This window comes from Pyrus communis, chromosome 1, assembly GCF_041283825.1.
Source record: "Pyrus communis isolate YQ-2024b chromosome 1, ASM4128382v1, whole genome shotgun sequence".
Classification (NCBI taxonomy): domain Eukaryota; kingdom Viridiplantae; phylum Streptophyta; class Magnoliopsida; order Rosales; family Rosaceae; genus Pyrus; species Pyrus communis.
In genome coordinates this window covers 7,073,055-7,094,018 of record NC_142565.1, presented here as the reverse complement: position 1 = coordinate 7,094,018, position 20,964 = coordinate 7,073,055, and the positions used below count along the sequence as shown (strand labels likewise).

At 40.9% G+C, this 20,964-nt stretch overlaps 5 protein-coding genes across 6 annotated transcripts; 4 read left to right on the top strand and 1 right to left on the bottom strand.

The window, feature by feature from the left end:
* The first annotated feature begins 135 nt into the window (after nt 1–135).
* On the top strand, nt 136–2,086 carry LOC137720664 (serine/threonine-protein kinase ATG1t). Its single transcript, XM_068459755.2, has 8 exons — nt 136–414; nt 543–660; nt 759–817; nt 1,030–1,094; nt 1,228–1,321; nt 1,399–1,479; nt 1,557–1,668; nt 1,776–2,086. Exons 1-8 carry the CDS (start codon nt 166–168, stop codon nt 1,874–1,876), a joined length of 879 nt encoding a protein of 292 aa, XP_068315856.2. The 5' UTR covers nt 136–165; the 3' UTR covers nt 1,877–2,086.
* Nucleotides 2,087–2,259: 173 nt separating this feature from the next.
* LOC137720663 (leucine aminopeptidase) lies at nt 2,260–5,080 on the bottom strand. Its single transcript, XM_068459754.2, has 4 exons — nt 3,856–5,080; nt 3,219–3,452; nt 2,807–3,133; nt 2,260–2,720 (listed from the first exon to the last, which is right to left on the bottom strand). Exons 1-4 carry the CDS (start codon nt 4,963–4,965, stop codon nt 2,424–2,426), a joined length of 1,968 nt encoding a protein of 655 aa, XP_068315855.2. The 5' UTR covers nt 4,966–5,080; the 3' UTR covers nt 2,260–2,423.
* A 721-nt stretch (nt 5,081–5,801) lies between these two features.
* On the top strand, nt 5,802–8,661 carry LOC137720648 (protein TONNEAU 1a). Its single transcript, XM_068459737.2, has 8 exons — nt 5,802–6,076; nt 6,416–6,548; nt 6,641–6,729; nt 6,843–6,965; nt 7,457–7,590; nt 7,698–7,723; nt 7,808–7,964; nt 8,371–8,661. Exons 1-8 carry the CDS (start codon nt 5,990–5,992, stop codon nt 8,420–8,422), a joined length of 801 nt encoding a protein of 266 aa, XP_068315838.2. The 5' UTR covers nt 5,802–5,989; the 3' UTR covers nt 8,423–8,661.
* Nucleotides 8,662–9,338: 677 nt separating this feature from the next.
* Nucleotides 9,339–11,963, top strand: LOC137721185 (putative adenylate kinase 6, chloroplastic). The gene is made up of 4 exons (XM_068460291.2): nt 9,339–9,847; nt 9,934–10,074; nt 10,944–11,216; nt 11,458–11,963. The coding sequence occupies exons 1-4, from the start codon at nt 9,539–9,541 to the stop codon at nt 11,599–11,601; spliced, it is 867 nt and encodes a 288-aa protein (XP_068316392.2). The 5' UTR covers nt 9,339–9,538; the 3' UTR covers nt 11,602–11,963.
* A 1,098-nt stretch (nt 11,964–13,061) lies between these two features.
* LOC137720948 (two-component response regulator-like PRR37) lies at nt 13,062–18,145 on the top strand. Of its 2 annotated transcripts, none has more exons than XM_068460074.2 (9): nt 13,062–13,502; nt 13,927–14,332; nt 14,946–15,107; nt 15,217–15,350; nt 15,516–15,686; nt 16,112–16,208; nt 16,288–16,741; nt 16,833–17,616; nt 17,716–18,145. In XM_068460074.2, the coding sequence occupies exons 2-9, from the start codon at nt 14,041–14,043 to the stop codon at nt 17,821–17,823; spliced, it is 2,202 nt and encodes a 733-aa protein (XP_068316175.2). In that variant the 5' UTR covers nt 13,062–13,502; nt 13,927–14,040; the 3' UTR covers nt 17,824–18,145. The 2 variants fall into 2 exon arrangements, with proteins under 2 accessions (XP_068316175.2, XP_068316177.2); XM_068460076.2 differs by having other exon boundaries at nt 13,261–13,435.
* Nucleotides 18,146–20,964: the final 2,819 nt, after the last annotated feature.

The window sequence follows — 20,964 nt, the reverse complement described above, 5'->3', positions numbered from 1 at the left end:
AGTTTTAATGATAACGATAAAATAAAGGATAGAGTGAATAGTACCAAAATTAACATTTTAATGTAAAAATATGATTTTTCGTTAAAATGAACGACACTGTCAATTTTCCATAGAACTCCCTAAAAATAAATAGAACCGCTTGTTACTTGTTAGCTCAAAGATTCTATGGAAGCTGAAAGCAAGGGAGTTGTCTCCGCACTCAAAGGGGACTATATCGTGATATCAGAGGTGGGACGAGGCTCTTTCTCCACCGTTTGGAAAGCCGTGCACCGGCAAAGCGGCAAGGTGGTGGCTCTCAAGCAGGTCCACCTTTCCCGCCTCAACCGCCACCTCAAGAACTGCTTGGCTTGCGAGCTCAATTTCTTATCCTCCGTTAACCACCCAAACATCATCCGCCTCCTCAATGCTTTCCAGGTTCTCAATCACCCTCCTCGCCTCCTCAATGCTTTCCACCCAAACATCATCCGCCTCCTCAAGGTGGAGGACTGTTTCTTACATGCTCGATTTGTTTTCGTGAAGTCAAGCTCATATGTTCGTTGCAGGATGAAAGCTGCATATTCATGGTGTTGGAGTTTTGTGATGGGGGAAATCTGGCTGCTTATATCCGGCAGCACGGGCGAGTTGAAGAACAGATTGCCAAGAGATTTATGCAGCAGCTTGGTAGCTTCATAACTTTTTTGCATCTTTACTTGTACTAGGGCTTCAGGCCGCTTTGATTCTCCGGTCTGAATATAATCAAATTCTTGTTTTGGTTGCAGGAGCCGCGTTGAAATTACTACATTCGCACCACATCATTCATCGAGACTTGAAACCGGAGGTAAAAACAAGAGTTTATGGAAATATGGTAACAAAATGCAATTAGAGATCTTGAAATCTATGCTAAACAATTGGATTTGTTATACAAATTGAATGTATATTGATTGATTTCGATCCTTTCGGATTGCATTGCACCCTTAAATGTGGAATTGAATCGTAAATCTCTATCGGAATTCTGTAAATCGGCTGAATTGTTGTATTTTGTATTACTAGAACATTCTACTCTCTGGCACTCAAGATGATGTGGTGCTAAAGGTAGCTGATTTCGGTCTCTCAAGGTAAACTCTAGCAGAGAGATCCATATGCGGAAATTCATCCGCTAACCCGGTTTAGGATGTATTTAGTATGATTTAAAGCAACCAACTGTGGTGGTTTCGTTCCTTGTTAGCTTATCTTTGCTACCGTGTACAGAAGTTTACATCCAGGTGATTATGCGGAGACAGTTTGTGGATCCCCGTTGTACATGGCACCTGAAGTTCTTCAGTTTGAAAGATATGATGGGAAGGTACGGTCTTGTCTATAACTTGTGTCATTTTCCCCTTTCAATCACGATGAATCAAAATTGACGGATTCAGTTTATAGGTTGACATGTGGAGTATTGGCGTAATTCTTTTCGAGCTTCTCAATGGTCGCCCTCCTTTCCCTGGTAGGACAAATGTTCAGGTACTAACTTCCCACTTTTTGTCGGAAGGGGTCCTTTAGTCATGCTTGGCCAAATCTTTGATAAATTTACTTTCCAGGTGCTTAAGACCATGAAGTCATCCACATACCTTCCTTTCGACCAAGTCATCCTTTCTAGATTGCATCCTGACTCGGTCGATATGTGTTCAAAACTGTTGTCTCCAAATCCAGGTTTAGCATTTTACCAGCCTCACTTTCATATTATTATTGTACTTATCGCCAAAACTCGCTATACATTATGTTTAGTAATTCTCTGACGTACTGATGCACGACTGCAGTTAAGCGCCTGTCCTTCAGCGAATTCTATTCGCACAGTTTTTTGCAAGGTTTTCTAGAAGAGTTGAGATGCGAAACAATTACGGGTACACAAATGTTCTAGCACTCTGTACAGAAGATGATTTTACTGATGTGTTTGATTCCCATTACGATAAACTCCACTAGAAGAGGTGTTGAACAGAAATGTCAAGATCTCCAAGCTCCACAGCTTTGCCATGGATCGGGAGAAGTGCAATTTCACTGTTTTAGACAGATTTGGTGGTAACTGTGTAGAAATCATAAGTGAATACCGGAAGTCCGTTGATTCCAACAACTCTTGAGTAAGACTCGATGATATAATAGAAATTGAAATCCTCCTACGAAAGCAAGACTTGATGAGTATTTTCGTTCCTGTCATGCATCGAGTAAAATTGATTTTGCAGGCATAGCTTTGATTGGTATTTTCGAATTTACACATAAAATATCATCAGGCATCAGCAAACGAGATACAAAAGTCAGCTACATTTTATTTACGAGATCATTCACATCAGCAGAAGCATCAACAAAGATGCACAGCCTACAGATCTCAGAGATTAGGACGTAGCCAACAACGAAGTCAAGGATTGGCTTCCAGATTGCGGTTCGTGTACTCTACATTCTCACACACAATTTCAGCAGTGCTTGTTTAAAATTGTCTCGATACTGCCTTGAGCTATAGGGTGGTAAGTCTCGCGAGCGGCTGCAAACACCTGCTTGGCCAGAATCTTCTCTTCTTCATTTCCATTGCCTTCCACAAGAGCCCTGTAGAGGGGGACAAGGTACTTCTTCCTCCCAACTTCCTTCAAAGTTCTCTCCACCTCGCCCAAGTAGTCTTTGCACTTGGAAGCAATGGCCAGCAGGAGAAATGTCACCTTCACGTCATAATCTTTTGATTCTGCCAGCCTGAAGCGCGAGTTCAACTCTACAATCTGCAAATCAAGTCACAGGAGCTAAGAAATTAAGTAACTACGCGTGTTGAAGGCCGCTATGGAATCAAGTCATAGAAAATAAGTACCTGTGAGGGTTCAACAGGCTTGGGGAGGTTCTCCAAGTAGAGTTCCCACTCCTGCCCTCTCCAGTCAGCAACTTCATCCTCCCCCGGCATCCTACCAAGCTTAAATTCATTTGCCATGGACACAATCTTTGCATATATGTTAGAAACGGGTTCATACGCATCAGGAGGGATACCAGTGCCCTCAGTCCACAACACTAAGTCAACATCTTTCTCTATTCCAGGTAGGTTTGCCTTCAGAAACTCGAGAAATATATCGGTATCAATTGACTGGAACTTGAAGGTGGCAATGTATTTCTTCAGAAACTCATCAAACGCAGGCCTTCCAACCTTTATATTCCGAAAAACAAGTGCCAATCAGATCGTCTTTACAGAACAATATCAAGAAACAAAAGAAGTTACAACTTCAACATACCTGACGTTCGATGCGCCATAGAAACTGGAAACCCTTTTCATATGGAATTTCAGAAGACACATCATCTGGATCAACTCCTTCCTGGTTGGTTTTCAGCTTTGTGACCTCCAAGCTATCCTTGAACCTCTCCATTTCCTTGTGCAAACCCCGCCAGCCGATTCCAATGTTCAATGCAGCTCTGTCCTCGCCTTGCACAGCCTCAACAATTCTCCTCTCAGCATATGTCGTGAAACCCTGCAGCAATAAGTAAATGTTAACACCCTGATATCAACTACAACCGGAAGTTCGTAAATCAGTAAGACATTCTTCACATTCTCCTAACCCAGAAATTATACAAACATCCTAGTGTGTTATGCTTCTATAAATCGGACTACATCTAAAACAACGCGGCATTACACCGTCAAGCTTTCGCACATTGCGGTTTTCACAAGACATATACTGGAAACTGACCTCAAACGCACTGTATGCAGGTAGTATTACATCAAATGAAGAACACAAGCATCTTAAAGTTATGGAATTGATCAGTTACGAACTTGGCATCAACCAAATATGCAAAACAAACAACATCTATGTGTGAATTTTTCGATAGGAAGACCGAAAAGTTGAACCAATGAATGTGTGAATGTAAATTTAGTACCTCATTCAACCAAATATGCTCATTAGTTTTGTTGGTGATCAAGTTCCCAGTCCAGCTATGAGCCAGCTCGTGCGCCACCAACTGCGCGCCGCTGGCGTCGCCTTTGAGCACCGTCGGCGTCAAGAACGTCATTCTCGGATTCTCCATTCCACCGTACGGGAAGCTCGGGGGCAGCACCAAAAGATCGAACCTTTCCCACACGTACGGCCCAAACAAGGCCTCCCCTTGCCTGATCATGTCCTCGGTGCTCGCGAACTCCGTCGCCGCCGATTCAAGCACCGCCGGCACCGCCTCAGAGTAAACCCTAGTCCTCGGGCCCACCTCCCGGAACCCCAGCTCACCGACGGCGAACGCGAACAGGTACGGCGGGATTGGCTGCTCCATGACGAACTCCTCAACGACCCTGTTCTCAGAGCACCACAAGGCGTCGCCGGAGACCAGCGCCGACCCCTCGCCGGCGATCGGGTCGCGGCGAGAGACGTGACGCGCGGACATGACGGCGGAGAGCTGGCGGGGGACGTTGAGCTTGGCCGCGTAGCGCACACGCGCAGCGGGAGTGTCCTGGCAGGGGAACACGGAGCGCGCGTGGATGGCCTGGCATTGGGTGTAGACAAACGGCAGCGTCTTGTTAAAGGTTTGGGGAGGGGAGAGCCACTGGAGGGCAGAGGAGGAGGGGGAGGTGGAGTACAGTATTAAGACGGAGGCTGCGTTGGAGAGGGTGAAGGTGAGGTGGCAGCCTTTGATTGGGTCAGGATGGGAGATGACGTAAGAGAGAGGACGGGAGGGCTTATGGGGGTCGATGACGGAGTGGACGGTGAGGGCACGGATGTCGAGGGAGAGTGGGCCGGAGTACGGGGCGGGGAGCGTGAGGAGGGCGGAGGCGTGGATGGTGGAGGAGGGGAAGTCGAAGAAGAAGGAAAGGGAAATATGGGTGGCGAGTGGGTGAGTCGAGTCAGTGAACGAGTGAGGGTCGATGGGCGCCATCGGGAAATGCTTAGGCTTTAGAGCGTGGAACCGGAAACGGACAAATAAGGAATTTAAATAGACAGAGAGCAATAAACAGTATTTCTTCAGTTTTCTGGTTATTATTTTGGCTATGCCTTTCAACATTTTGGGTAAAATTTTAAGGATCCAGATTCTTTGATTTGATGGATTTGATGGAAGAGATTCAGAGATAATCCATTTCCATTATTTTGGCTTTGCCTTTCAACATTTTGGAGGGAAAAGAAAATCATACACCGGCATATATATAAGGTAAAGTTTTTACATTATTTACTAAGAATTTGATACTTTTCTTTTTCTTTTTGAAGTCTCATATTCTTTCTTAAGCGTGAAAATTCGGCTATGGATAGAATGACATTCCTAAGTAAACAAAAGAGCATAACTTTTTTATAAAGTGGTGAAAATTCTTGTACGTTTCGAATGACGTGTATTGAATAAACAAAAGAGTATAATTTCTTTCTAAAGTAGTGAAAATTCTATCAAGTTTCAAATGACATGAACTGAATGAATAGAAAATTGTAGCTTCTTTCTAAACTGGTGAAAAAAAAAATTTCTAAGAATTTGAGTTGTCTAACGACGCCATGCTCTCTATATCATCTGATTTGTATTGTTCATATACTAGGCTTTAAAATTCGTTTTAGCGTGTTGAGAATATCAATTCCACATCAAAAAAAGAAAAGAACTTTGATGTACTTATAAGTAATTGGAACCTCATATTAACAATTAGTTTTACAATAGAACCTCAATTTTCTTCAAAAATTATATTCAGTTGCAACGAATCACGTGATGAACGAGACAAAACAAAAAGGGTATTTAGCAGGCTGATACTCAAGGGCCAGAAAAGAACTCACAGGCTTAATACAATAACGGCCCAAAACATCGTATTTCGAATTTCACAGCTGCCAGCCCAGATGAAATTACCAGGGTAACTGCAAGCCTGCAGTGGAGCCCACCTTCATCCCAGTGACCACCATCATTCCGAGAGCAACTTTCCCCTCTCTCCTCTCACTCTCTCTGAAGAATCCAAACATCGAGGAAAGCTGAGAAATTCAAAACGCAGAGAAAGCGAGCTCACTCGCTCTCTCTTTCGTCACCAATCAAAACCCTCTCCCTCTGAAAACTGAAGAACAAGATGGACGACTACACGAGGGAGATGATGGACCTCAAGACTCTCGTCACTCGCACCCTCGAGAAGAAGGGCGTACTCGCCAAGATCCGGGTACAATTTCAAATTCCCTTTTTCGCCCATTTCCCCCTTTTTCTTAATGTTCGACATCTCGATCTCCTTTCTGTGATTCCGCAGCTGATTTTACCCCAAAAAACGCGGTTTTTTTCTCGGGTTAATTGAGTATATGTCCCCCAGCCTTGTTGACTTCGGCTAGGGTTTTGCAATTTCAAAGCTCCTTGCTTTTTATTTGCGTAACTAATTTGAAGCTTCGGATTTTGAGATATGTGATCCCTTTTTTTGCATAATTAGGCTGTGATTTGTGAATAATCGAACTTATTATTCGGGTTTTCGGGTTGTTTTCTGATTAATTCAACTGTTTTGTTTTGGTAGGCTGAGTTGAGAGCAAGCGTGTTTGAGGCAATTGAGGAGGAGGACAAGGTCATTGAGAAAGACGAAGGCTTGCCTCCGGCATTGCTTGGTAGCTGCAACGATCGCGCTAAACAGCTCCACGCTTCCCCTTCGGGTTCTTCTACTTATCCCACGCTTAAAGAAAGTTAATTTCCTTTTGGTTTTTATGCTTATCGGCTGAATTTCACTTTGGCATGCTTGTTATAGGAAGGTTGCTGACGGCACTGATATGCGAATACCTAGACTGGGCGCAACTAAACCATACGCTAAAAGTTTACCAGCCCGAGTGTAATTTGGTAATCATGTATAATTTTGAGCGCAGAAAGTGTCGGCTTTTTGCAAAAAGTATGAAGTAATATGTTGCTTTCTTATGCTAATGATTGCTGATTTTGTTTTTGCTGAATCGCAGCAAAAGGATTCTTGGAAAGCTGAGTTGAAGGACTTTAGTAGCAAGAATGGGTATGATCTGAACCGAAATGGAGATAGCTGTCCTTTGCTTTTGGACGTGCTTGAAGGGTTCTTGAAATTTGAGGTTTGATTGTCTGAGTTAAAACACAAAATTTTCAATTTCATTTCAGTATTTGCATTAGGACTGTTGTCTTTCGTGGCGATGTTTTCTTTGCTTCAAGGTACATTTAACTGATTTTTATGTTTTTATCACGTAACCAAGTCATGGCTTCAATAAATGTGTGTTAGTTCGACAAAAATAAAATAAAATAAATGTGTGTTAGTTCTCTGGACATAGTACAAATTGGTTAAGAATCAGATTGCATGATGTGTTCTCTGTTATATGTGCCCGTACGTTTTCCCTTTTCTTTAAACCTATTGGTCAGTTATAGGATGGGATTAATATACAATTCAGAGGTTCAACTGACCATGGGAAAAATTTTCCCAGCCAAAAGAGAAAGGGGATGATATCACCCTGGATTGCTAATGAAGCAAAAATACAAATTCCTTTAGCCTATTGTTTGCATGTTTTTGTTCCTTTAGCAGATTGCTTACCATTAGATCGTTTTACTGCAGAATTTATCTCAAGCAAGGGGTACTGGAAGGAGGCTAACTACTTCGGAAACGGAGTCCTTATCCAATTTAGATTCTCGGAACATGCGAAGACCTTCTTCGTCATCTGTTGCGGGAGGGCTACCTCCACTTGGAAGGTGTTGAACCTACATCACTATCCAATATTTTGTGTTTGCTTTTGTCTCATTTTCCTTTTTCCTTCAACTCTTAATTGATATGAGTTTGTTTGTGTGTTTATACTTAGGCCTGGTGCATCTTCCCAGTCAACTGGTGAGTGACAAAGCTATTTCTTGTGTCTTCCCCTTACGTGCTTCCTTTTGTTTCTCTTTATCTGATGCATTCTAGCATATTCAGATCGAAGAGGTGGGTCCTCCATGTCTGGCTACAGGAAAGATGACTACAACTATAGGTATGACAGTGATGAAAGTCCTGAGGATGTCATTCGAGCTTCAAGTGCAATGGAAAATCTCCAATTGGATAGAAAAGCTCGCAATCTAACAACATCTTGGCGGTATGATCTCAACCTTTTCTTTTTGTTCTATCCACTTTAAACTAAGACTAGGATAAGCTTTTCTTTCCAAAGAAAACTGAATGAGTGATGAGAAATGGTGGAGAGATGGATTTTCGATGATATTGAAAATCAAAGTAGGGCTATTTGCCTTGTGTTTCATTTTGTAGGTGGTTACATTGTCCATGAGATCATATTGTGTTGACCGGTCAGTAAATGCTTAGAATTTACTAGTAATGACATGCCGATCCCACCTTTGTCATGTATAAACGAAGGATGTGAAATTTTGAAACCCTGTGATTAAGGTTCATCTTAAGTCATCATCTAGTAGCAATTGCATTCAAAAGAGTTGGGAACCGTACTTCTTGTGCATTGTTCTCTTAGCTTTGTTTGCTTGATCTCGCCACAGGCACGCAGGCGATGGAATTAGTGAGGATGACGGCAGGGCTGACCACATGTAGCTGAGCGATGACAACCTTTGTATAACTGCACGTGTATTTGATTTTGTATTTTGTACTTTTCACCCTCAAATGATAGGCATGTATTGTAAGATCGTACCATATTCCGATTTGATTTAGTGCTTTGTTCGAGTGGTTTTTGATTGATGTAATTTCATTTTCACCCTTTCGTGAAATTTAAATTAGTAACTGCTGCATGCTTGCAATTTTCATTATAATGAAGGCTATGGAGTTTCATGTAATTCATAAGATTGAGATATTGAGGGGCTTTTTCTGAGATCAGCTGGAGCCACACTCAATGAAGCAGTATTGCTAAGGCAGTTATTTGTCTCTTTGGAATGTATAGTTGTAATTTTGGGTCCACATGGCAGTTTTTCGTTGGATACGTGTACTCTTTGAACACATGGTAAGCAATGATACGTCGGGTAATGGCACTGAGACTATGAAATGGTTTCAAAAAAGAGAAACTCTCTAGGGGTGAGGAATTTGGGTAAGCTGCACAAGTTTGCCTCCATGAAATTCGAACTTAGACATTCTTATGTACAATAGAGAGTGAACACCGCGTGAGATGTATTGTAGCCGATCCCATGTGTAATTGATTTAAAGATTTTTAGTTGAAAGTAAAACCCAAAGAACATTAAGGACTCGTTTACTTATCAGTTGGTAATGAAAAGAAAGAAATTTTGTTCCCTTCATGACTTTCCTTTGTTTTCTTGCATGTAATTTGTAACCGAATTATCTAAAATCGTAATGGAAAAACCTAATTTCAGGAATTTTGCTAAGAGACTAAATTTTTAAACTAAATTTACAAATTAAATAATATGTAATCAATAAAAAATAAACACGTTAATTAACTTTTAAATAATATTTTAATTACCAACTTCTACGTTATTAATGAAAAAGGAAGACAAATTCCAACAGAATACAGAACACAAGTGCACTTTTTGACATTCGTTATCGTGGACTGGAGAGCGCTCTAGATTTTATTGCACGTGCCGTGGCGCGCCTAAAACCCACCACCACCCCTCTGCCCTCCCGGAACACATTAAACTCCCTCTCTCTGTCTCTCTCTCTCTCTCTCTGTGCAATCCAAAAGGACTTGACTTTTTAGTCCCTCCCATGGCGGTTTTGGATCGCGTTCTGAAATTACGACGACCGGGAAGCTACTTCTCACTCCGGAGCTTCCGCTTCTCGCCTTTTCTAAATTCCGAAACTGACATCAAAGCGTCTGCCTTCGTCATCCCAAAGCCTCTCCCCCTGCATCGCGACGTCGAGGGCAGGAATGTCCAGTGGGTCTTCCTCGGCTGCCCCGGCGTCGGCAAAGGCACCTACGCCTCCCGCCTCTGCCACCTCCTCGGCGTCCCCCACATCGCCACCGGCGATCTCGTCCGCGACGAGTTGTCGTCCTCCGGCCCCTTCGCTCTTCAGGTCCCTCCCCTTTGGCCCTTAGGGTTTCTATAACTTCTGTAAATTTAAGTTGTTCAAAACCTAAAAGAATATATGTAAAATTGCAGCTTGCGGAGGTTGTGAATCAGGGGAAATTGGTTTCGGATGAGATTATAATAAACTTGTTGTCCAAGCGTCTTGAGGCTAGTGCAGCTAAGGGTGAAACTGGCTTCATCCTTGACGGCTTCCCTCGGACGATTCGACAGGCGGTAATACCATCTTTTCCATCAAATTTTTAAAAAATGGGAGCTTGAATTTGCTTGAAATGTGCACAAAATGATCATGCAGGTGTAGATAACAAAATGTAGTAGTCAGATATGAAGATTTAGTTCAGATTAGTGGAGTTGAAATGTGAAAGTAGATTTGTGGTGTTTGAAAAGTGACTGCTTGTTGATTGTGTGATCGCGCAATTGCGTTACAACAATTTATGCTGGCACCCGAATTCCTGCACAGCGGTATTTCCGTTGTGCTTCTTTTCATTTCAAAAGTTGTTGCATTTTTTGAATTTAATGTTTGGATCCAGAAAATCTGAATTCAGATGGTTCAAGTTTTAATAAGGTTTCCTTTTGTGTTATATTTGCTTATGGGGATCAACTTCAGTACTTCACTTGGTTTGAAGTTCTATCATCTTGCATATCTACATAAGGAATTTGCACCCCATCACGAATTTTAGTCATTGAGTTTCAATATGATTACTACACCGGGGGCATCTACCATTTATCGAACGAAGATAATTACTTTGTGTGCTGTTTTACGAGAGTACTTATTTATTGGGAATTTCCGGGTTTCTATGACCTCTGGAGGGCACTAAGTTTTGAAACTAATATGTAAGGATACTTATTGAGGAAGTAGTGCGAATTTTCTTTCTTTTATAATGTCTCGAGTGGCTACAGAGAAAAGAGTAGGCATTGACTTAGTGCCATTCAATTGGCAACAGAGCTTATTGTATGGTGCAATCGTATATTTCCATGTCGCATTGACTCAGCTTCTGTGCCTTTCCCTCCTTCCTTCCTCTCAAACATAACGCTCTGGCCTCTCTTGTTTATAACTTGCCTTATAATTTTTTATGATTTTACAGGAAATTTTGGAGGGAGTAACAGACATTGATTTGGTGATCAACCTAAAGCTTCGTGAAGAGGCTTTGCTTGCGAAGTGCCTTGGAAGAAGGATTTGTAGTGAGTGTGGAGGAAATTATAATGTTGCCTCCGTTGACATTAAGGCTGAGGACGGAAACCCTGGCATGTACATGGCTCCACTTCTTCCCCCTCCAAATTGTGCATCTAAGCTTATCACACGATCCGATGACACTGAAGAAGTTGTTAAGGAACGCCTCCGTATTTACAATGATATGGTATTGTTTCAGTATCTTGGGAATGCTCTTTTATATTCTTTTCAAGTATTCAAGCATCTAACTTATCCGTGTTTAAGATTAAAAATATATTAACGTGACTGAAACACTGCCACCCATAGTTTATAAGGCATTCCACCTTCGTACAGATCTACCTCAGAGACTATTTTACAGGCTGAGTGAACGGTATTCGGTTTTGGTTCAGTTAGTAATCTGTGCATCACATTCCATCATCTTCTTGCAGAGTCAACCCGTGGAGGAGTTCTACCGAAGTCGAGGAAAATTGTTAGAGTTTGATCTTCCTGGAGGGATTCCCGAATCGTGGCCAAAGCTACTTCAAGCTTTGAAGCTGGAAGACAATGAAGACAAATGGTCTGCAGCAGCATGATTCGAAAATTCTGTACTACATACACCAGACAAGTTAGTTTTCATTAGGTAAGCTATATCATTCTTTGCATTGTCATCGAAGCAGATGCATATAATTTGAAATTGAAGGGGAAAAACTTCAGTGTGCGATAAAAAGCAGGTATGGTATTATTCGTTTGCCAAGTTGGGCATTTGTAATATTCAGTCGTGTTCTTTGTGTGGCAGATGCTTAGATCGTTGTGGTGGGAAGTAAAATTTTCATTGCACCACAAGTTTGCCGTGTTTTAATGAAATTGTATCGATTAACGAATTGTAAACATGGAATTCTGTACACAAACCATAGGAGGAGAAAAACATGAAAACTTACCATTTGTTTTCTTGTCATCTTTTTCCTTTGCATTCATCTGCTCTCGGGTTCCTGTTGAGAACATTCTCTAAAACTGTCAAAAACTGGGGTTACTGATATCGCATATTGCCCTCGTTGCAATTTGCTTGGGTCATAGTGATGCCTCGCTTTCCAGTGTCAGAAGAGGTTTCAAGTTTTGAGTTTCCCTCGCCCCTCAAAATGAGGGGCGAGGGGAAATGGACATGTTGCATTATGCGGGACAAAGGGAAATGGACACGTTGCATTGTGCGGGATGTAATCGGGCTAAATAAACTAGGAAAAATTTCACAATATTGCTTTGAACTTCACACTTTTGTGCAGACACCCATCTTAACTAAAATTTGTACAAGCAACTACCCAAATTCGAAAAAAAACAAAACTACCCAAATTTCGGGTTGTGCGACAATTTGGCACCTCCATTCACTTTCATCTCGATTCTCTCCAAATAATGGCACTTGGCAATTAGGTGTCACTTTTAAATCATTTCGGCTCGAGGTTGTGGGTAAGTTTTGGTGTTGGTAATAAAAGTTAACAAACTTTATTTGATAAAAAAATATATATATATATTTTCTAATATTTATTAATACATGGAACAAAAGTCATTATTAAAATACTATGATGATATTTCAAAAATCTATATAAAATCTTAATCCTAAGTTGAAAACCTATTGAAATTATGTGAAAATGGATGAAGGTGTCAAATTAGCAATTTATATATAAGAAAATTAGAGCATAAAGGCAAGATATATAAATTAATAACGTTTTAAACATAGAAGTATGATTGGACTCATTTATTAATAGATCAAGTGGTATATATACTATCAAAATTTTATGAGTAGTGAGATTAATTGATAAGATCACGTGACAACATATTTTAGATTTAAAATGACATAAATAGATATTGATACAAACTAAATTACCTAAACATTTAAAACGAAAAACCGAAACGAAGACTTTTCTTTTGGTCGTGGGCTTTCCAAGCAGATATTTTTATGATGACGTGGACCAATCTGTGAAATCGGGAGGGCATTTTGGTCCTCTCACAAGCCGTCTCTTCCGCCGTTGGTGTGCGAACCCGCCAAAATTCGTCTCCAGTTACGTCGACGAATCCAAGCACCCTCAAACCATTTACTCGTCTCAAAACGCGCCACGTGTCACGGCGAGTTCCCCGCTTGGCCTACTCCCCCAGTTATCCCTCGTGGCAGGCACATGACGTGGCAGAGTTCCCGACCTCCACTCCGTCCACGTCAGCAAATGGCCTGCATATAATATCTTTATCTCAATTTCAAGACATCCGCCTTTCCCCTGCCTCTTCTGAGCCGCCGTTCCGCGACCGCTGAAGCCCATTTTTTTTTCTCCGATGCGTATTTTTCTCTTTTTTCTTTTGTTTTTCAGAAGAGAAAAGCCCTAACGCGCTCTCACTCAGCTCGGAAGCTTGCGACTTTCCAACTCAAAAAATCTGCATTCGGAGGTCTGGATCGAGCTCAAATAATGCAAAATTTTTTAGTATTTTTTGGCTATTTTCTCTGGATTTAGAGGTAAATTCGACTGCTCTGAAATCGAAATAATAAAATTATTCTTCCAGTTTATTCAATTTTTTCATTTTTATGACAGTTTATTCTGTTAGGTTTAGTTGATGTGAGTGCATTCTGTTGTTAATTTCACTTCAATTTCCTACTCTTTTTGTTTTTATTTTTTATTTTTTTTGTATATCTGTTGAAGCTTAAGGGAGCAAATTTGTTAAATCTTTGGTATGCTTTGTTGCTGAAATGGAAATTGTGTGAGAAAAATAATTTAGTGAATCAATTTTCATGCTAAAGAGAAATAATGGGAAGATTGTTTGAACTTCAAGTAATCTTTGCTCTGGTTAGATATATCAGTGGCGATGGAATGTGCATCGATTTCGTAGACCATGTAATTTACAGTTCTTTTGAATCTGATTGTTTCTTGTTTGGAGAGGAGGCTCGTGGAGCTTCACTCCATTTCAGGTCTTGTTAATGCTTGCATCCTGAAGACACTGGGATGTGCAACGTGATCCCGTTGTCTCTTTGAATCTGGTTGATCGGGAAAGTTGGGATGAATAGCAATAGTCGTGTAACCAAAGAGCGTGCGGAATTAAATTGCCACATTCGAGATGAGAGCAAGGAAATTAAGGATGGCGCCATGGGAGATGGCCGACAGCTCTCAAAGGAGGAAGATTTTCGGGTTAATGAGGACTTGCAAGGCGTAAATGGTGGGCGGCCAGAACAACAGCTTCAAGGATGGGAGGAGTTCTTATCAGTCAGGTCTCTGAAGGTTCTGCTAGTGGAAAATGATGATGGAACTCGCAATATTCTCCGTGCTTTACTGCAAAATTGTGGCTACGAAGGTTAGTATAATGCAAAATATAAGATCCTATGTGTAGGACTAGGATCAGTTGAAGTGTACTGGTGTAAATATTTGTATGAGCTGATATTTCAAGTGCAGATATTAATGATATGAGATATTTCCCTCATACACAATAAAATGATAGAACGTTCTTACGACAGATTTTCTTTTTAAGCATGTTCTATCATATTTTTAGCAGGTTGATATTGTTAACAAAGGATTAAAAAAAGTCATAGTTTCATCCTTGTGGCTGCCTACGCCTATTTTACAGAACTTCTGCAGACTCCAATGCTTAATCTACTAAGGTTGTCAGTAGCTGTGGCATCTACAATCTTAGACAATAAACAATTATGCAGTCTTCAAGCCAAAAGCTTTTCTTATGATGTTAAAGCTGTGACTAAAACATTGTTTAAGATTGTAAACATGGGTTTTGTGACTCTAATTTTCATATGCTTTACAGTTGATAGTTCTTTGAGAAAGCTCACTTTGCGAGAGTGATAGACTGATAGTTTACTTCCAATTTATCTTGAATAATTTAGGAAAATGAGGATTAATTCCTGTTCCTTTAATTGCTTGTATTTTGGTAAAATTAACAGTGGATCCAACCTTTGCAGTAATAGAGGCAGATAATGGTATACGAGCTTGGGAAATCTTAGAAGATCTTACAACTCATGTTGATCTTATTTTGAGTGAGGTTGTCATGCCCAATTTGTCAGGCATGGATCTCCTGACCAACATAATGGACCACAAAACTCGAAAGAATATTCCTGTAATTAGTAAGTACATTTTTCACATTTTTACTCAGGCAAACGTAATTCTGATTTACCTATAGTATTTTTTAGCAGGTTGATGCTTTAGCTACTGAACCTTGTGTGTCTTGTGCAGTGATGTCGAGTCAAGATTCTATGAGTACAGTTATTAAGTGTTTATCAAAGGGCGCTGTTGACTTTTTATTGAAGCCTATACGAAAGAATGAGCTTAAAAACCTATGGCGGCATGTTTGGAGGAAATGCCAAAGGGTGAGTCGCTCTACTTATTTCATGTTTTTTTTTTTGTATCATACTATGTCGTGGAACTATTATTTTCAGTTTGGTTTTCATTTCTACATTCAAGCATCAGTGCATCACCAAGGCATGTGCAGAATCTTGATCCTCTGTTTTTGTGTTCATTACTCATCCTTTCAGCAATCTAGTGGTAGTGGAAGTGCAAGTGATATCGGGACTCAAAAATCTACAAAGTCGTCAGGTTTTGAGGAGTCAGACAAGAACACTGGTAGTAATTGTGAGGATAACGTTGCCCTCGGAAACATTAGTCTGACTGACAAGGATGAAGGTGACAATGGAAGTGGCACTGAGGTATAAATTCATCCTGTCTAGTATCTTTCTTGTTCTACGTTTTTAATCGTATATCCTTACTTGGATGCTTTATTCTATCTCCTTTCTCATGTATGTTAGATGTTGATTGGCAAGTATCAGTCAGCTTACTAATTGCCTTCACTTTACTAGTATCATATAAAAGAGTAAACTAGTGTTTGAATTCTTTTGTATTGCACTCGATTTGCATATATGTATGCCTAATGTTTAATCTTGAACATGAGTAAAATTAAACATAATTTAATCGAAAGGCAAAAAGATCATTTTCAGGAAAAAGTACCTTTGCGTGATGAGGTTGTTTAGCTGCAATTTTCCATGCCACCCAGAACGAAAATTTATCTCCCAAAAGATCTTTCTGGAGAGGTACTGATCAATTTCCAAGCATTAGCTTGGATTTATTCTTTCAGACCAGTCAGGTTGATCCTTCAAGGGATGACACTTTTGGCAATGACGGGGTGCCTGCATTTAAAACTAGTGAGGCTGAAGGGCAAAATGAAGAGCTTGGTAGGCATCTTATTCTAAACATCTTTTGTTTCCTTGTCTCTCTTTTTTCGGGGTAAATTTTTCTGTTTTTCTCCTTCAGGTGATGTTGTCATGGGCAAAGACTCAGCTATAGGACTTCCTAGAACTTCAGTTTTGCAGCTTGATGAACCAAAAGAAGAAGGGTTAACCAACACGACCGGCACTAATAAAGACAGACTTCCAGAAATGGACTCAAAGAACGATGATGAACAAACAGACAAAGGGCAACCAGAGCTCAACAATGAAAAACCAAATCGGGAATTGAGAAACCAGGCTGTTGATCTAATGGGTGGCATCGGTAACAGTACCACCTTTCCTCAGATGCAATGTATTATGTTTGACGTTCCAAATGGTGTCTTCAAGCTTCCAGAGATAAAAGCTAAGGCCATCCATGACAGTAAAGAAATTCCTTCCCTCGAGCTCAGTTTAATGACGCAGAGAGATGTTCAAGATGCCAGGTGCAGTGGTCATGATCAAAATGTTCTGAGACATTCAAACAATTCAGCCTTCTCAAGGTATGCAGATACTCAGAAATTGAATTAAACTCATCTCTACCGACGTTTACGTCAACTTTTTTAATCTGAAAATATTTTCGGTACTGTTCAGGTACAAGTTTTCTACAAATTCGAAGCAGACCCCATCTGGGAGTATTGGTAGCTATTCTCCTCTCGGTAATAGCTCAGGGGGAGCAAATGCAAAATCATTTCAAAATTGTCAATCTAAATCATATGGCACTCCTCTCTACCAGCGTTCCAATGGCTGTAGCAAAAACGATGACATAGGGTCCACTACTAACAAGTTCTTTGCCAACGAAGAGATATCGGAGGACAATGCAGACCCCAGATCAATCCACACTTCCTGTGTCTTCCAACCCGACCACAACAGGATTATGTCTTATAACCAGCCTATAAAACAAGGTCAGGCTGATGCTGCAGTCCATAACACAACTTTATCACAAGAATGGGGAATGAATCAGCACGTGCAAGTGCTGCAGCAGCACCACCATATGCATAACGTGCGTCTGGACCAGCACCAGCAGATACTGAATCACGATGGTTTGTCTCTGAAAAATCTGGCGGCAGCAGCTCCACAGTGTGGGTCATCCAATGTGCAGGGTGCACCAATGGAACCAAATGTTGGCAGTAACAGTTTGCATGGGTGTGCCTTAGAAAGAAACAACAGTATCAACGGGCAGAGTGGGGGTAGCTCTGCCATAAATTCTAGGGGAACTTACATGGAATCTGATAAGCACATAGCTGGAGAAGGAGGAACTATCAGTGCAACTGAAGGTGGTAGCAAAAGTGAAATTGATCAAAACCGTCTTGCACAAAGAGAGGCTGCTTTGCATAAATTCCGCCAGAAGAGGAAAGATAGATGCTTCGAGAAGAAGGTAACTCTAGTTGTGTTTTGAGTTTTATCGTGTGTAATGCGTTACTTCTATGGTTAATTTTGATTGAGTATTTAACAAAATGATTCTTCACCTCTTCAGGTTAGATACCAGAGCAGGAAAAAACTGGCGGAAGAAAGGCCCCGTGTTCGTGGACAGTTTATTCGAAATGTGGTAAATGAAACCAAAGGCAACGATACAGATAGCTAAGCTTACTCAACTCATTGCTAGTGGTTTTGTCCATGAGAACAGGACTAGCCATGTATACCCGATGAAGCATCTGTTTCGATGATGCAGGATAGGGGCATACAGCATTTGGCATTCAAAATCTACATATCTAGTATGGTTAAGACTAGATTTACTACAGGGGGACAACAAAAGGCACATGGATTTATGTTTATTGATTTTTGACTTGAACAATTTCTTTTGCGATTTTACTGCGGAAGGCAGTAATTCTTGATGGGGTAGCCTAGCCTTCTCCAATACAAACATATGTCTAGAGCGTTGTTAGTCAAAACTTGAATTTACACCATTAGACGATGCTTCGTATTCATGCATTCATACAGAACAGAAGATGCTATATGTATATAGGGGCCGACGAGGGTCAGAAGAAGGAAAAACTGCAGAGATTGCACTTGCATGTTGGAGAATGAGATTTCACCCCTTTTGCATAGGAACAAACACAAAAAAAGTCACTTACCGGTTACAAAATTTACAATATAATATTTTGTAGTGTGTGACTGAGGAAGGGAGAGACTAACCGCAGATCATTGCCGGCGCACTGAATTCAATCGTTCAGCGGCTAGATAAAGCTATGTAGCTGCTGGACAATGCGAACGCACTTGAACGAAGGAGAAAAAATGAATTTCAGAGAAGCAAAAGCAAATGGGGTGGCCTAACTTCCTCTTAATTCGGGATTCAAACCTTCTGTAGTACCGAAATGCAAGTATCCCAATTGGACCAATCTCCGCCCCCGGCCACCCTCACACGCATCCCTAGCCGCGTCACTGTCTGGTGGCTCAACTCGCTTACAGAAATGGTTCGGCGGCGAACTTCCCTTCCATCAAACAAAAGACTGATTAAAACTTTATCAGCTGCGTAATATACAGTTGGGCAAAAGTCAGCATGAAAAGCACGTTCCTTTTTACTACGGAATTGGATCATATCCGGTCCACTTTGTGGGATCTAGGGATTCCCACATTTTAGTCCTCATCGTATATCATGCGATCATAAATTATTTGATTTTTTTATTTAAAATTAGACATAATAGTATCTGACAAAAACTAATTGCACGATGTACGATAAATGATTAAAATATAAAGATACCTAGGATTTCATAAAGTAAATCCGAATAAAATCCTCTTTCTTTTACTACGCCTTATAATTAGGCAGATTTTTCACGTGTCAAATTTAGGGTTTAGGCCAAAAAGCCAAATGAAGAAAATATATGTTTCGTCCTGACGGATCACGTCATCTAAACTACCTACTCACAAAAAATACCCCGTTGTAGCCTTGCCTTGCATATTGTAGTCTCATCCACTCCTCTAGTGGTTCCTATACCCCTATCTTGGTTGCGGGCGACAATTCCATGAACCTTTTGCTTGGAAGGACTTCTATGAAATAGAGACACAATTAATGATTTCGGAGCTCATCCTACAATTAAAACTTGTTTTGTTGCTTTATAATTGGTCATTTACTAGGGCTCGCACGATAAACTATTTATAAAAGAAAAAAGAAATCGTCATTATATGCTGTCAAAATTGGCAGCAATATTTTTTATATCAATCCACGTAGGAATTAACACTTTAGTTAGGATCTTCTTTCATGCTTTCGAAATGTGTTACATGGTATTCCACCTTGGATTTGAGGAACTGTGTACTGTGAAATGGAAGTTATTCTTTGTAAGTGTGGACATGGTGGAAGAAGCATGTCAAGAAAAAAGAAATACAACAATTGCAACCCTATTTTCAAAAACACATCTAAAATTCATAAATCCCATTTTTATTTATGCAATGGAAAATAAATACAACAATTAATATCAATGCATGGCAAACTCTAATTCATTAAAAATTCAAAATCGAGATCAGGCTAATTGTGACATCCCGTCCCGGGATTATTAGAACGTACGTGTGAAATTACAATTCTACCCCTAGTTGGTTTTCGTGATGTTTTGGTAGTTTTGTGTGGTGTTGGCAAGTGTAGGGCCACACACACACTGACTCACTCTCCCTCTCCCTCTGTCTCTGTCCCGTGTCTCTCTCTCTCTCCCTTCTTTCTTCTTCTTCCTTCTGTAAGTGTACGGACACACACCAAGAACCCTCAAACCTTTGCAGATCGAGGAAACCAAGGACACATTTGAGCTCGTGAGGTCGAGGCAAGCTCAGCCATACCCTTTTCAGGTGAGAAATCCTTCGTTTTCACGTCGTTTCGACGATGGCCGATTCGAGTACTGTTCATGCAAAAGTTATACATTGAGTTTTTGGGATTTCTGAGCTTGTAGTTGTCTTTGTGAGGTTCCCAGGAGCTTGGGAGTAGCTCGTTGGGTGAATTTGGACGTCAGGATCGTTGGATGTGGAGTTGGCCGAGTTTTGGAGATTTGGACAGGTATAATCTCTTAATTTTAGGCCTTAAAACTTGTTGGGACATGTTCTACTAGCTCTAGGGTTGATTTTGGTGCAAGAAACGTGGAAAAAGGTGGAAAAACGAGCGAGAAATCGTGATTTGCAGGTTTTCCGGCGACGGCGACGGCGCCGGCGTCGGGGACTGATCGGAGAAGAAGCAGTTTAACGGAATATTCCTAACGGCAGGGGTTAAGTTTAACGGAATATTCCTGACGGCGTCAGTTGACACCGTCAGTTTGCATGGCACGTGGCCGCGCGTGGGGGCACGTGGGTCCGTGCCTATTCTGGCGCGTGGGGGCGCGTGAGAGGTCCAAAAATTATTTTAAAAATATGGTTGTGATCCTGAGGTTGTGTAGAGCACGTTGGTATATTCATTTGTCCATTTTGAGCAATGTATGAGAAGTTATTACGAGAAGTTGGTTATGTGCTTTAAAGTTAACGTTTTTATAGTTATTTCGCATATAGGTGACACGTACCCCGAGGACGAGCGTGGTCACTCGAGGCAGGGGGGCTACGACCCTTCCACGTACCAGTGAGTGGGCTTTTGTTTTCCGTACATACCTATATACATTTATATTCCCATAAATTGATTTAAAAAGGGTTATTTGCCTTATGCCATGCATGTTATTATTATCGTTTATGCATCATTGCACACATTAGTAGTGGCATACATATATATGCATATTGGGTGCTGTGGACGCACAGGTAAGTGCCAGGTAAGTGGTATTCA

Excerpts from the sequence above, each read along its gene's own strand:
- LOC137720664 (XM_068459755.2), top strand. The coding sequence starts at position 166 with ATGGAAGCTGAAAGCAAGGGAGTTGTCTCCGCACTCAAAGGGGACTAT. Across the intron at positions 415-542 it reads GCCTCCTCAATGCTTTCCAG|GATGAAAGCTGCATATTCAT; the intron begins GTTCTCAATCAC and ends TGTTCGTTGCAG. Across the intron at positions 1,322-1,398 it reads TTGAAAGATATGATGGGAAG|GTTGACATGTGGAGTATTGG; the intron begins GTACGGTCTTGT and ends TTCAGTTTATAG.
- LOC137720663 (XM_068459754.2), bottom strand. The coding sequence starts at position 4,965 with ATGTTGAAAGGCATAGCCAAAATAATAACCAGAAAACTGAAGAAATAC. Across the intron at positions 3,453-3,855 it reads AGCATATTTGGTTGAATGAG|GGTTTCACGACATATGCTGA; the intron begins GTACTAAATTTA and ends TTATTGCTGCAG. Across the intron at positions 3,134-3,218 it reads TATGGCGCATCGAACGTCAG|GTTGGAAGGCCTGCGTTTGA; the intron begins GTATGTTGAAGT and ends CGGAATATAAAG.
- LOC137720648 (XM_068459737.2), top strand. The coding sequence starts at position 5,990 with ATGGACGACTACACGAGGGAGATGATGGACCTCAAGACTCTCGTCACT. Across the intron at positions 6,549-6,640 it reads GCTCCACGCTTCCCCTTCGG|GAAGGTTGCTGACGGCACTG; the intron begins GTTCTTCTACTT and ends TGCTTGTTATAG. Across the intron at positions 7,965-8,370 it reads AATCTAACAACATCTTGGCG|GCACGCAGGCGATGGAATTA; the intron begins GTATGATCTCAA and ends ATCTCGCCACAG.
- LOC137721185 (XM_068460291.2), top strand. The coding sequence starts at position 9,539 with ATGGCGGTTTTGGATCGCGTTCTGAAATTACGACGACCGGGAAGCTAC. Across the intron at positions 9,848-9,933 it reads CCGGCCCCTTCGCTCTTCAG|CTTGCGGAGGTTGTGAATCA; the intron begins GTCCCTCCCCTT and ends GTAAAATTGCAG. Across the intron at positions 11,217-11,457 it reads TCCGTATTTACAATGATATG|AGTCAACCCGTGGAGGAGTT; the intron begins GTATTGTTTCAG and ends ATCTTCTTGCAG.
- LOC137720948 (XM_068460074.2), top strand. The coding sequence starts at position 14,041 with ATGAATAGCAATAGTCGTGTAACCAAAGAGCGTGCGGAATTAAATTGC. Across the intron at positions 15,108-15,216 it reads AAAGAATATTCCTGTAATTA|TGATGTCGAGTCAAGATTCT; the intron begins GTAAGTACATTT and ends TGTCTTGTGCAG. Across the intron at positions 16,742-16,832 it reads AACAATTCAGCCTTCTCAAG|GTACAAGTTTTCTACAAATT; the intron begins GTATGCAGATAC and ends GGTACTGTTCAG.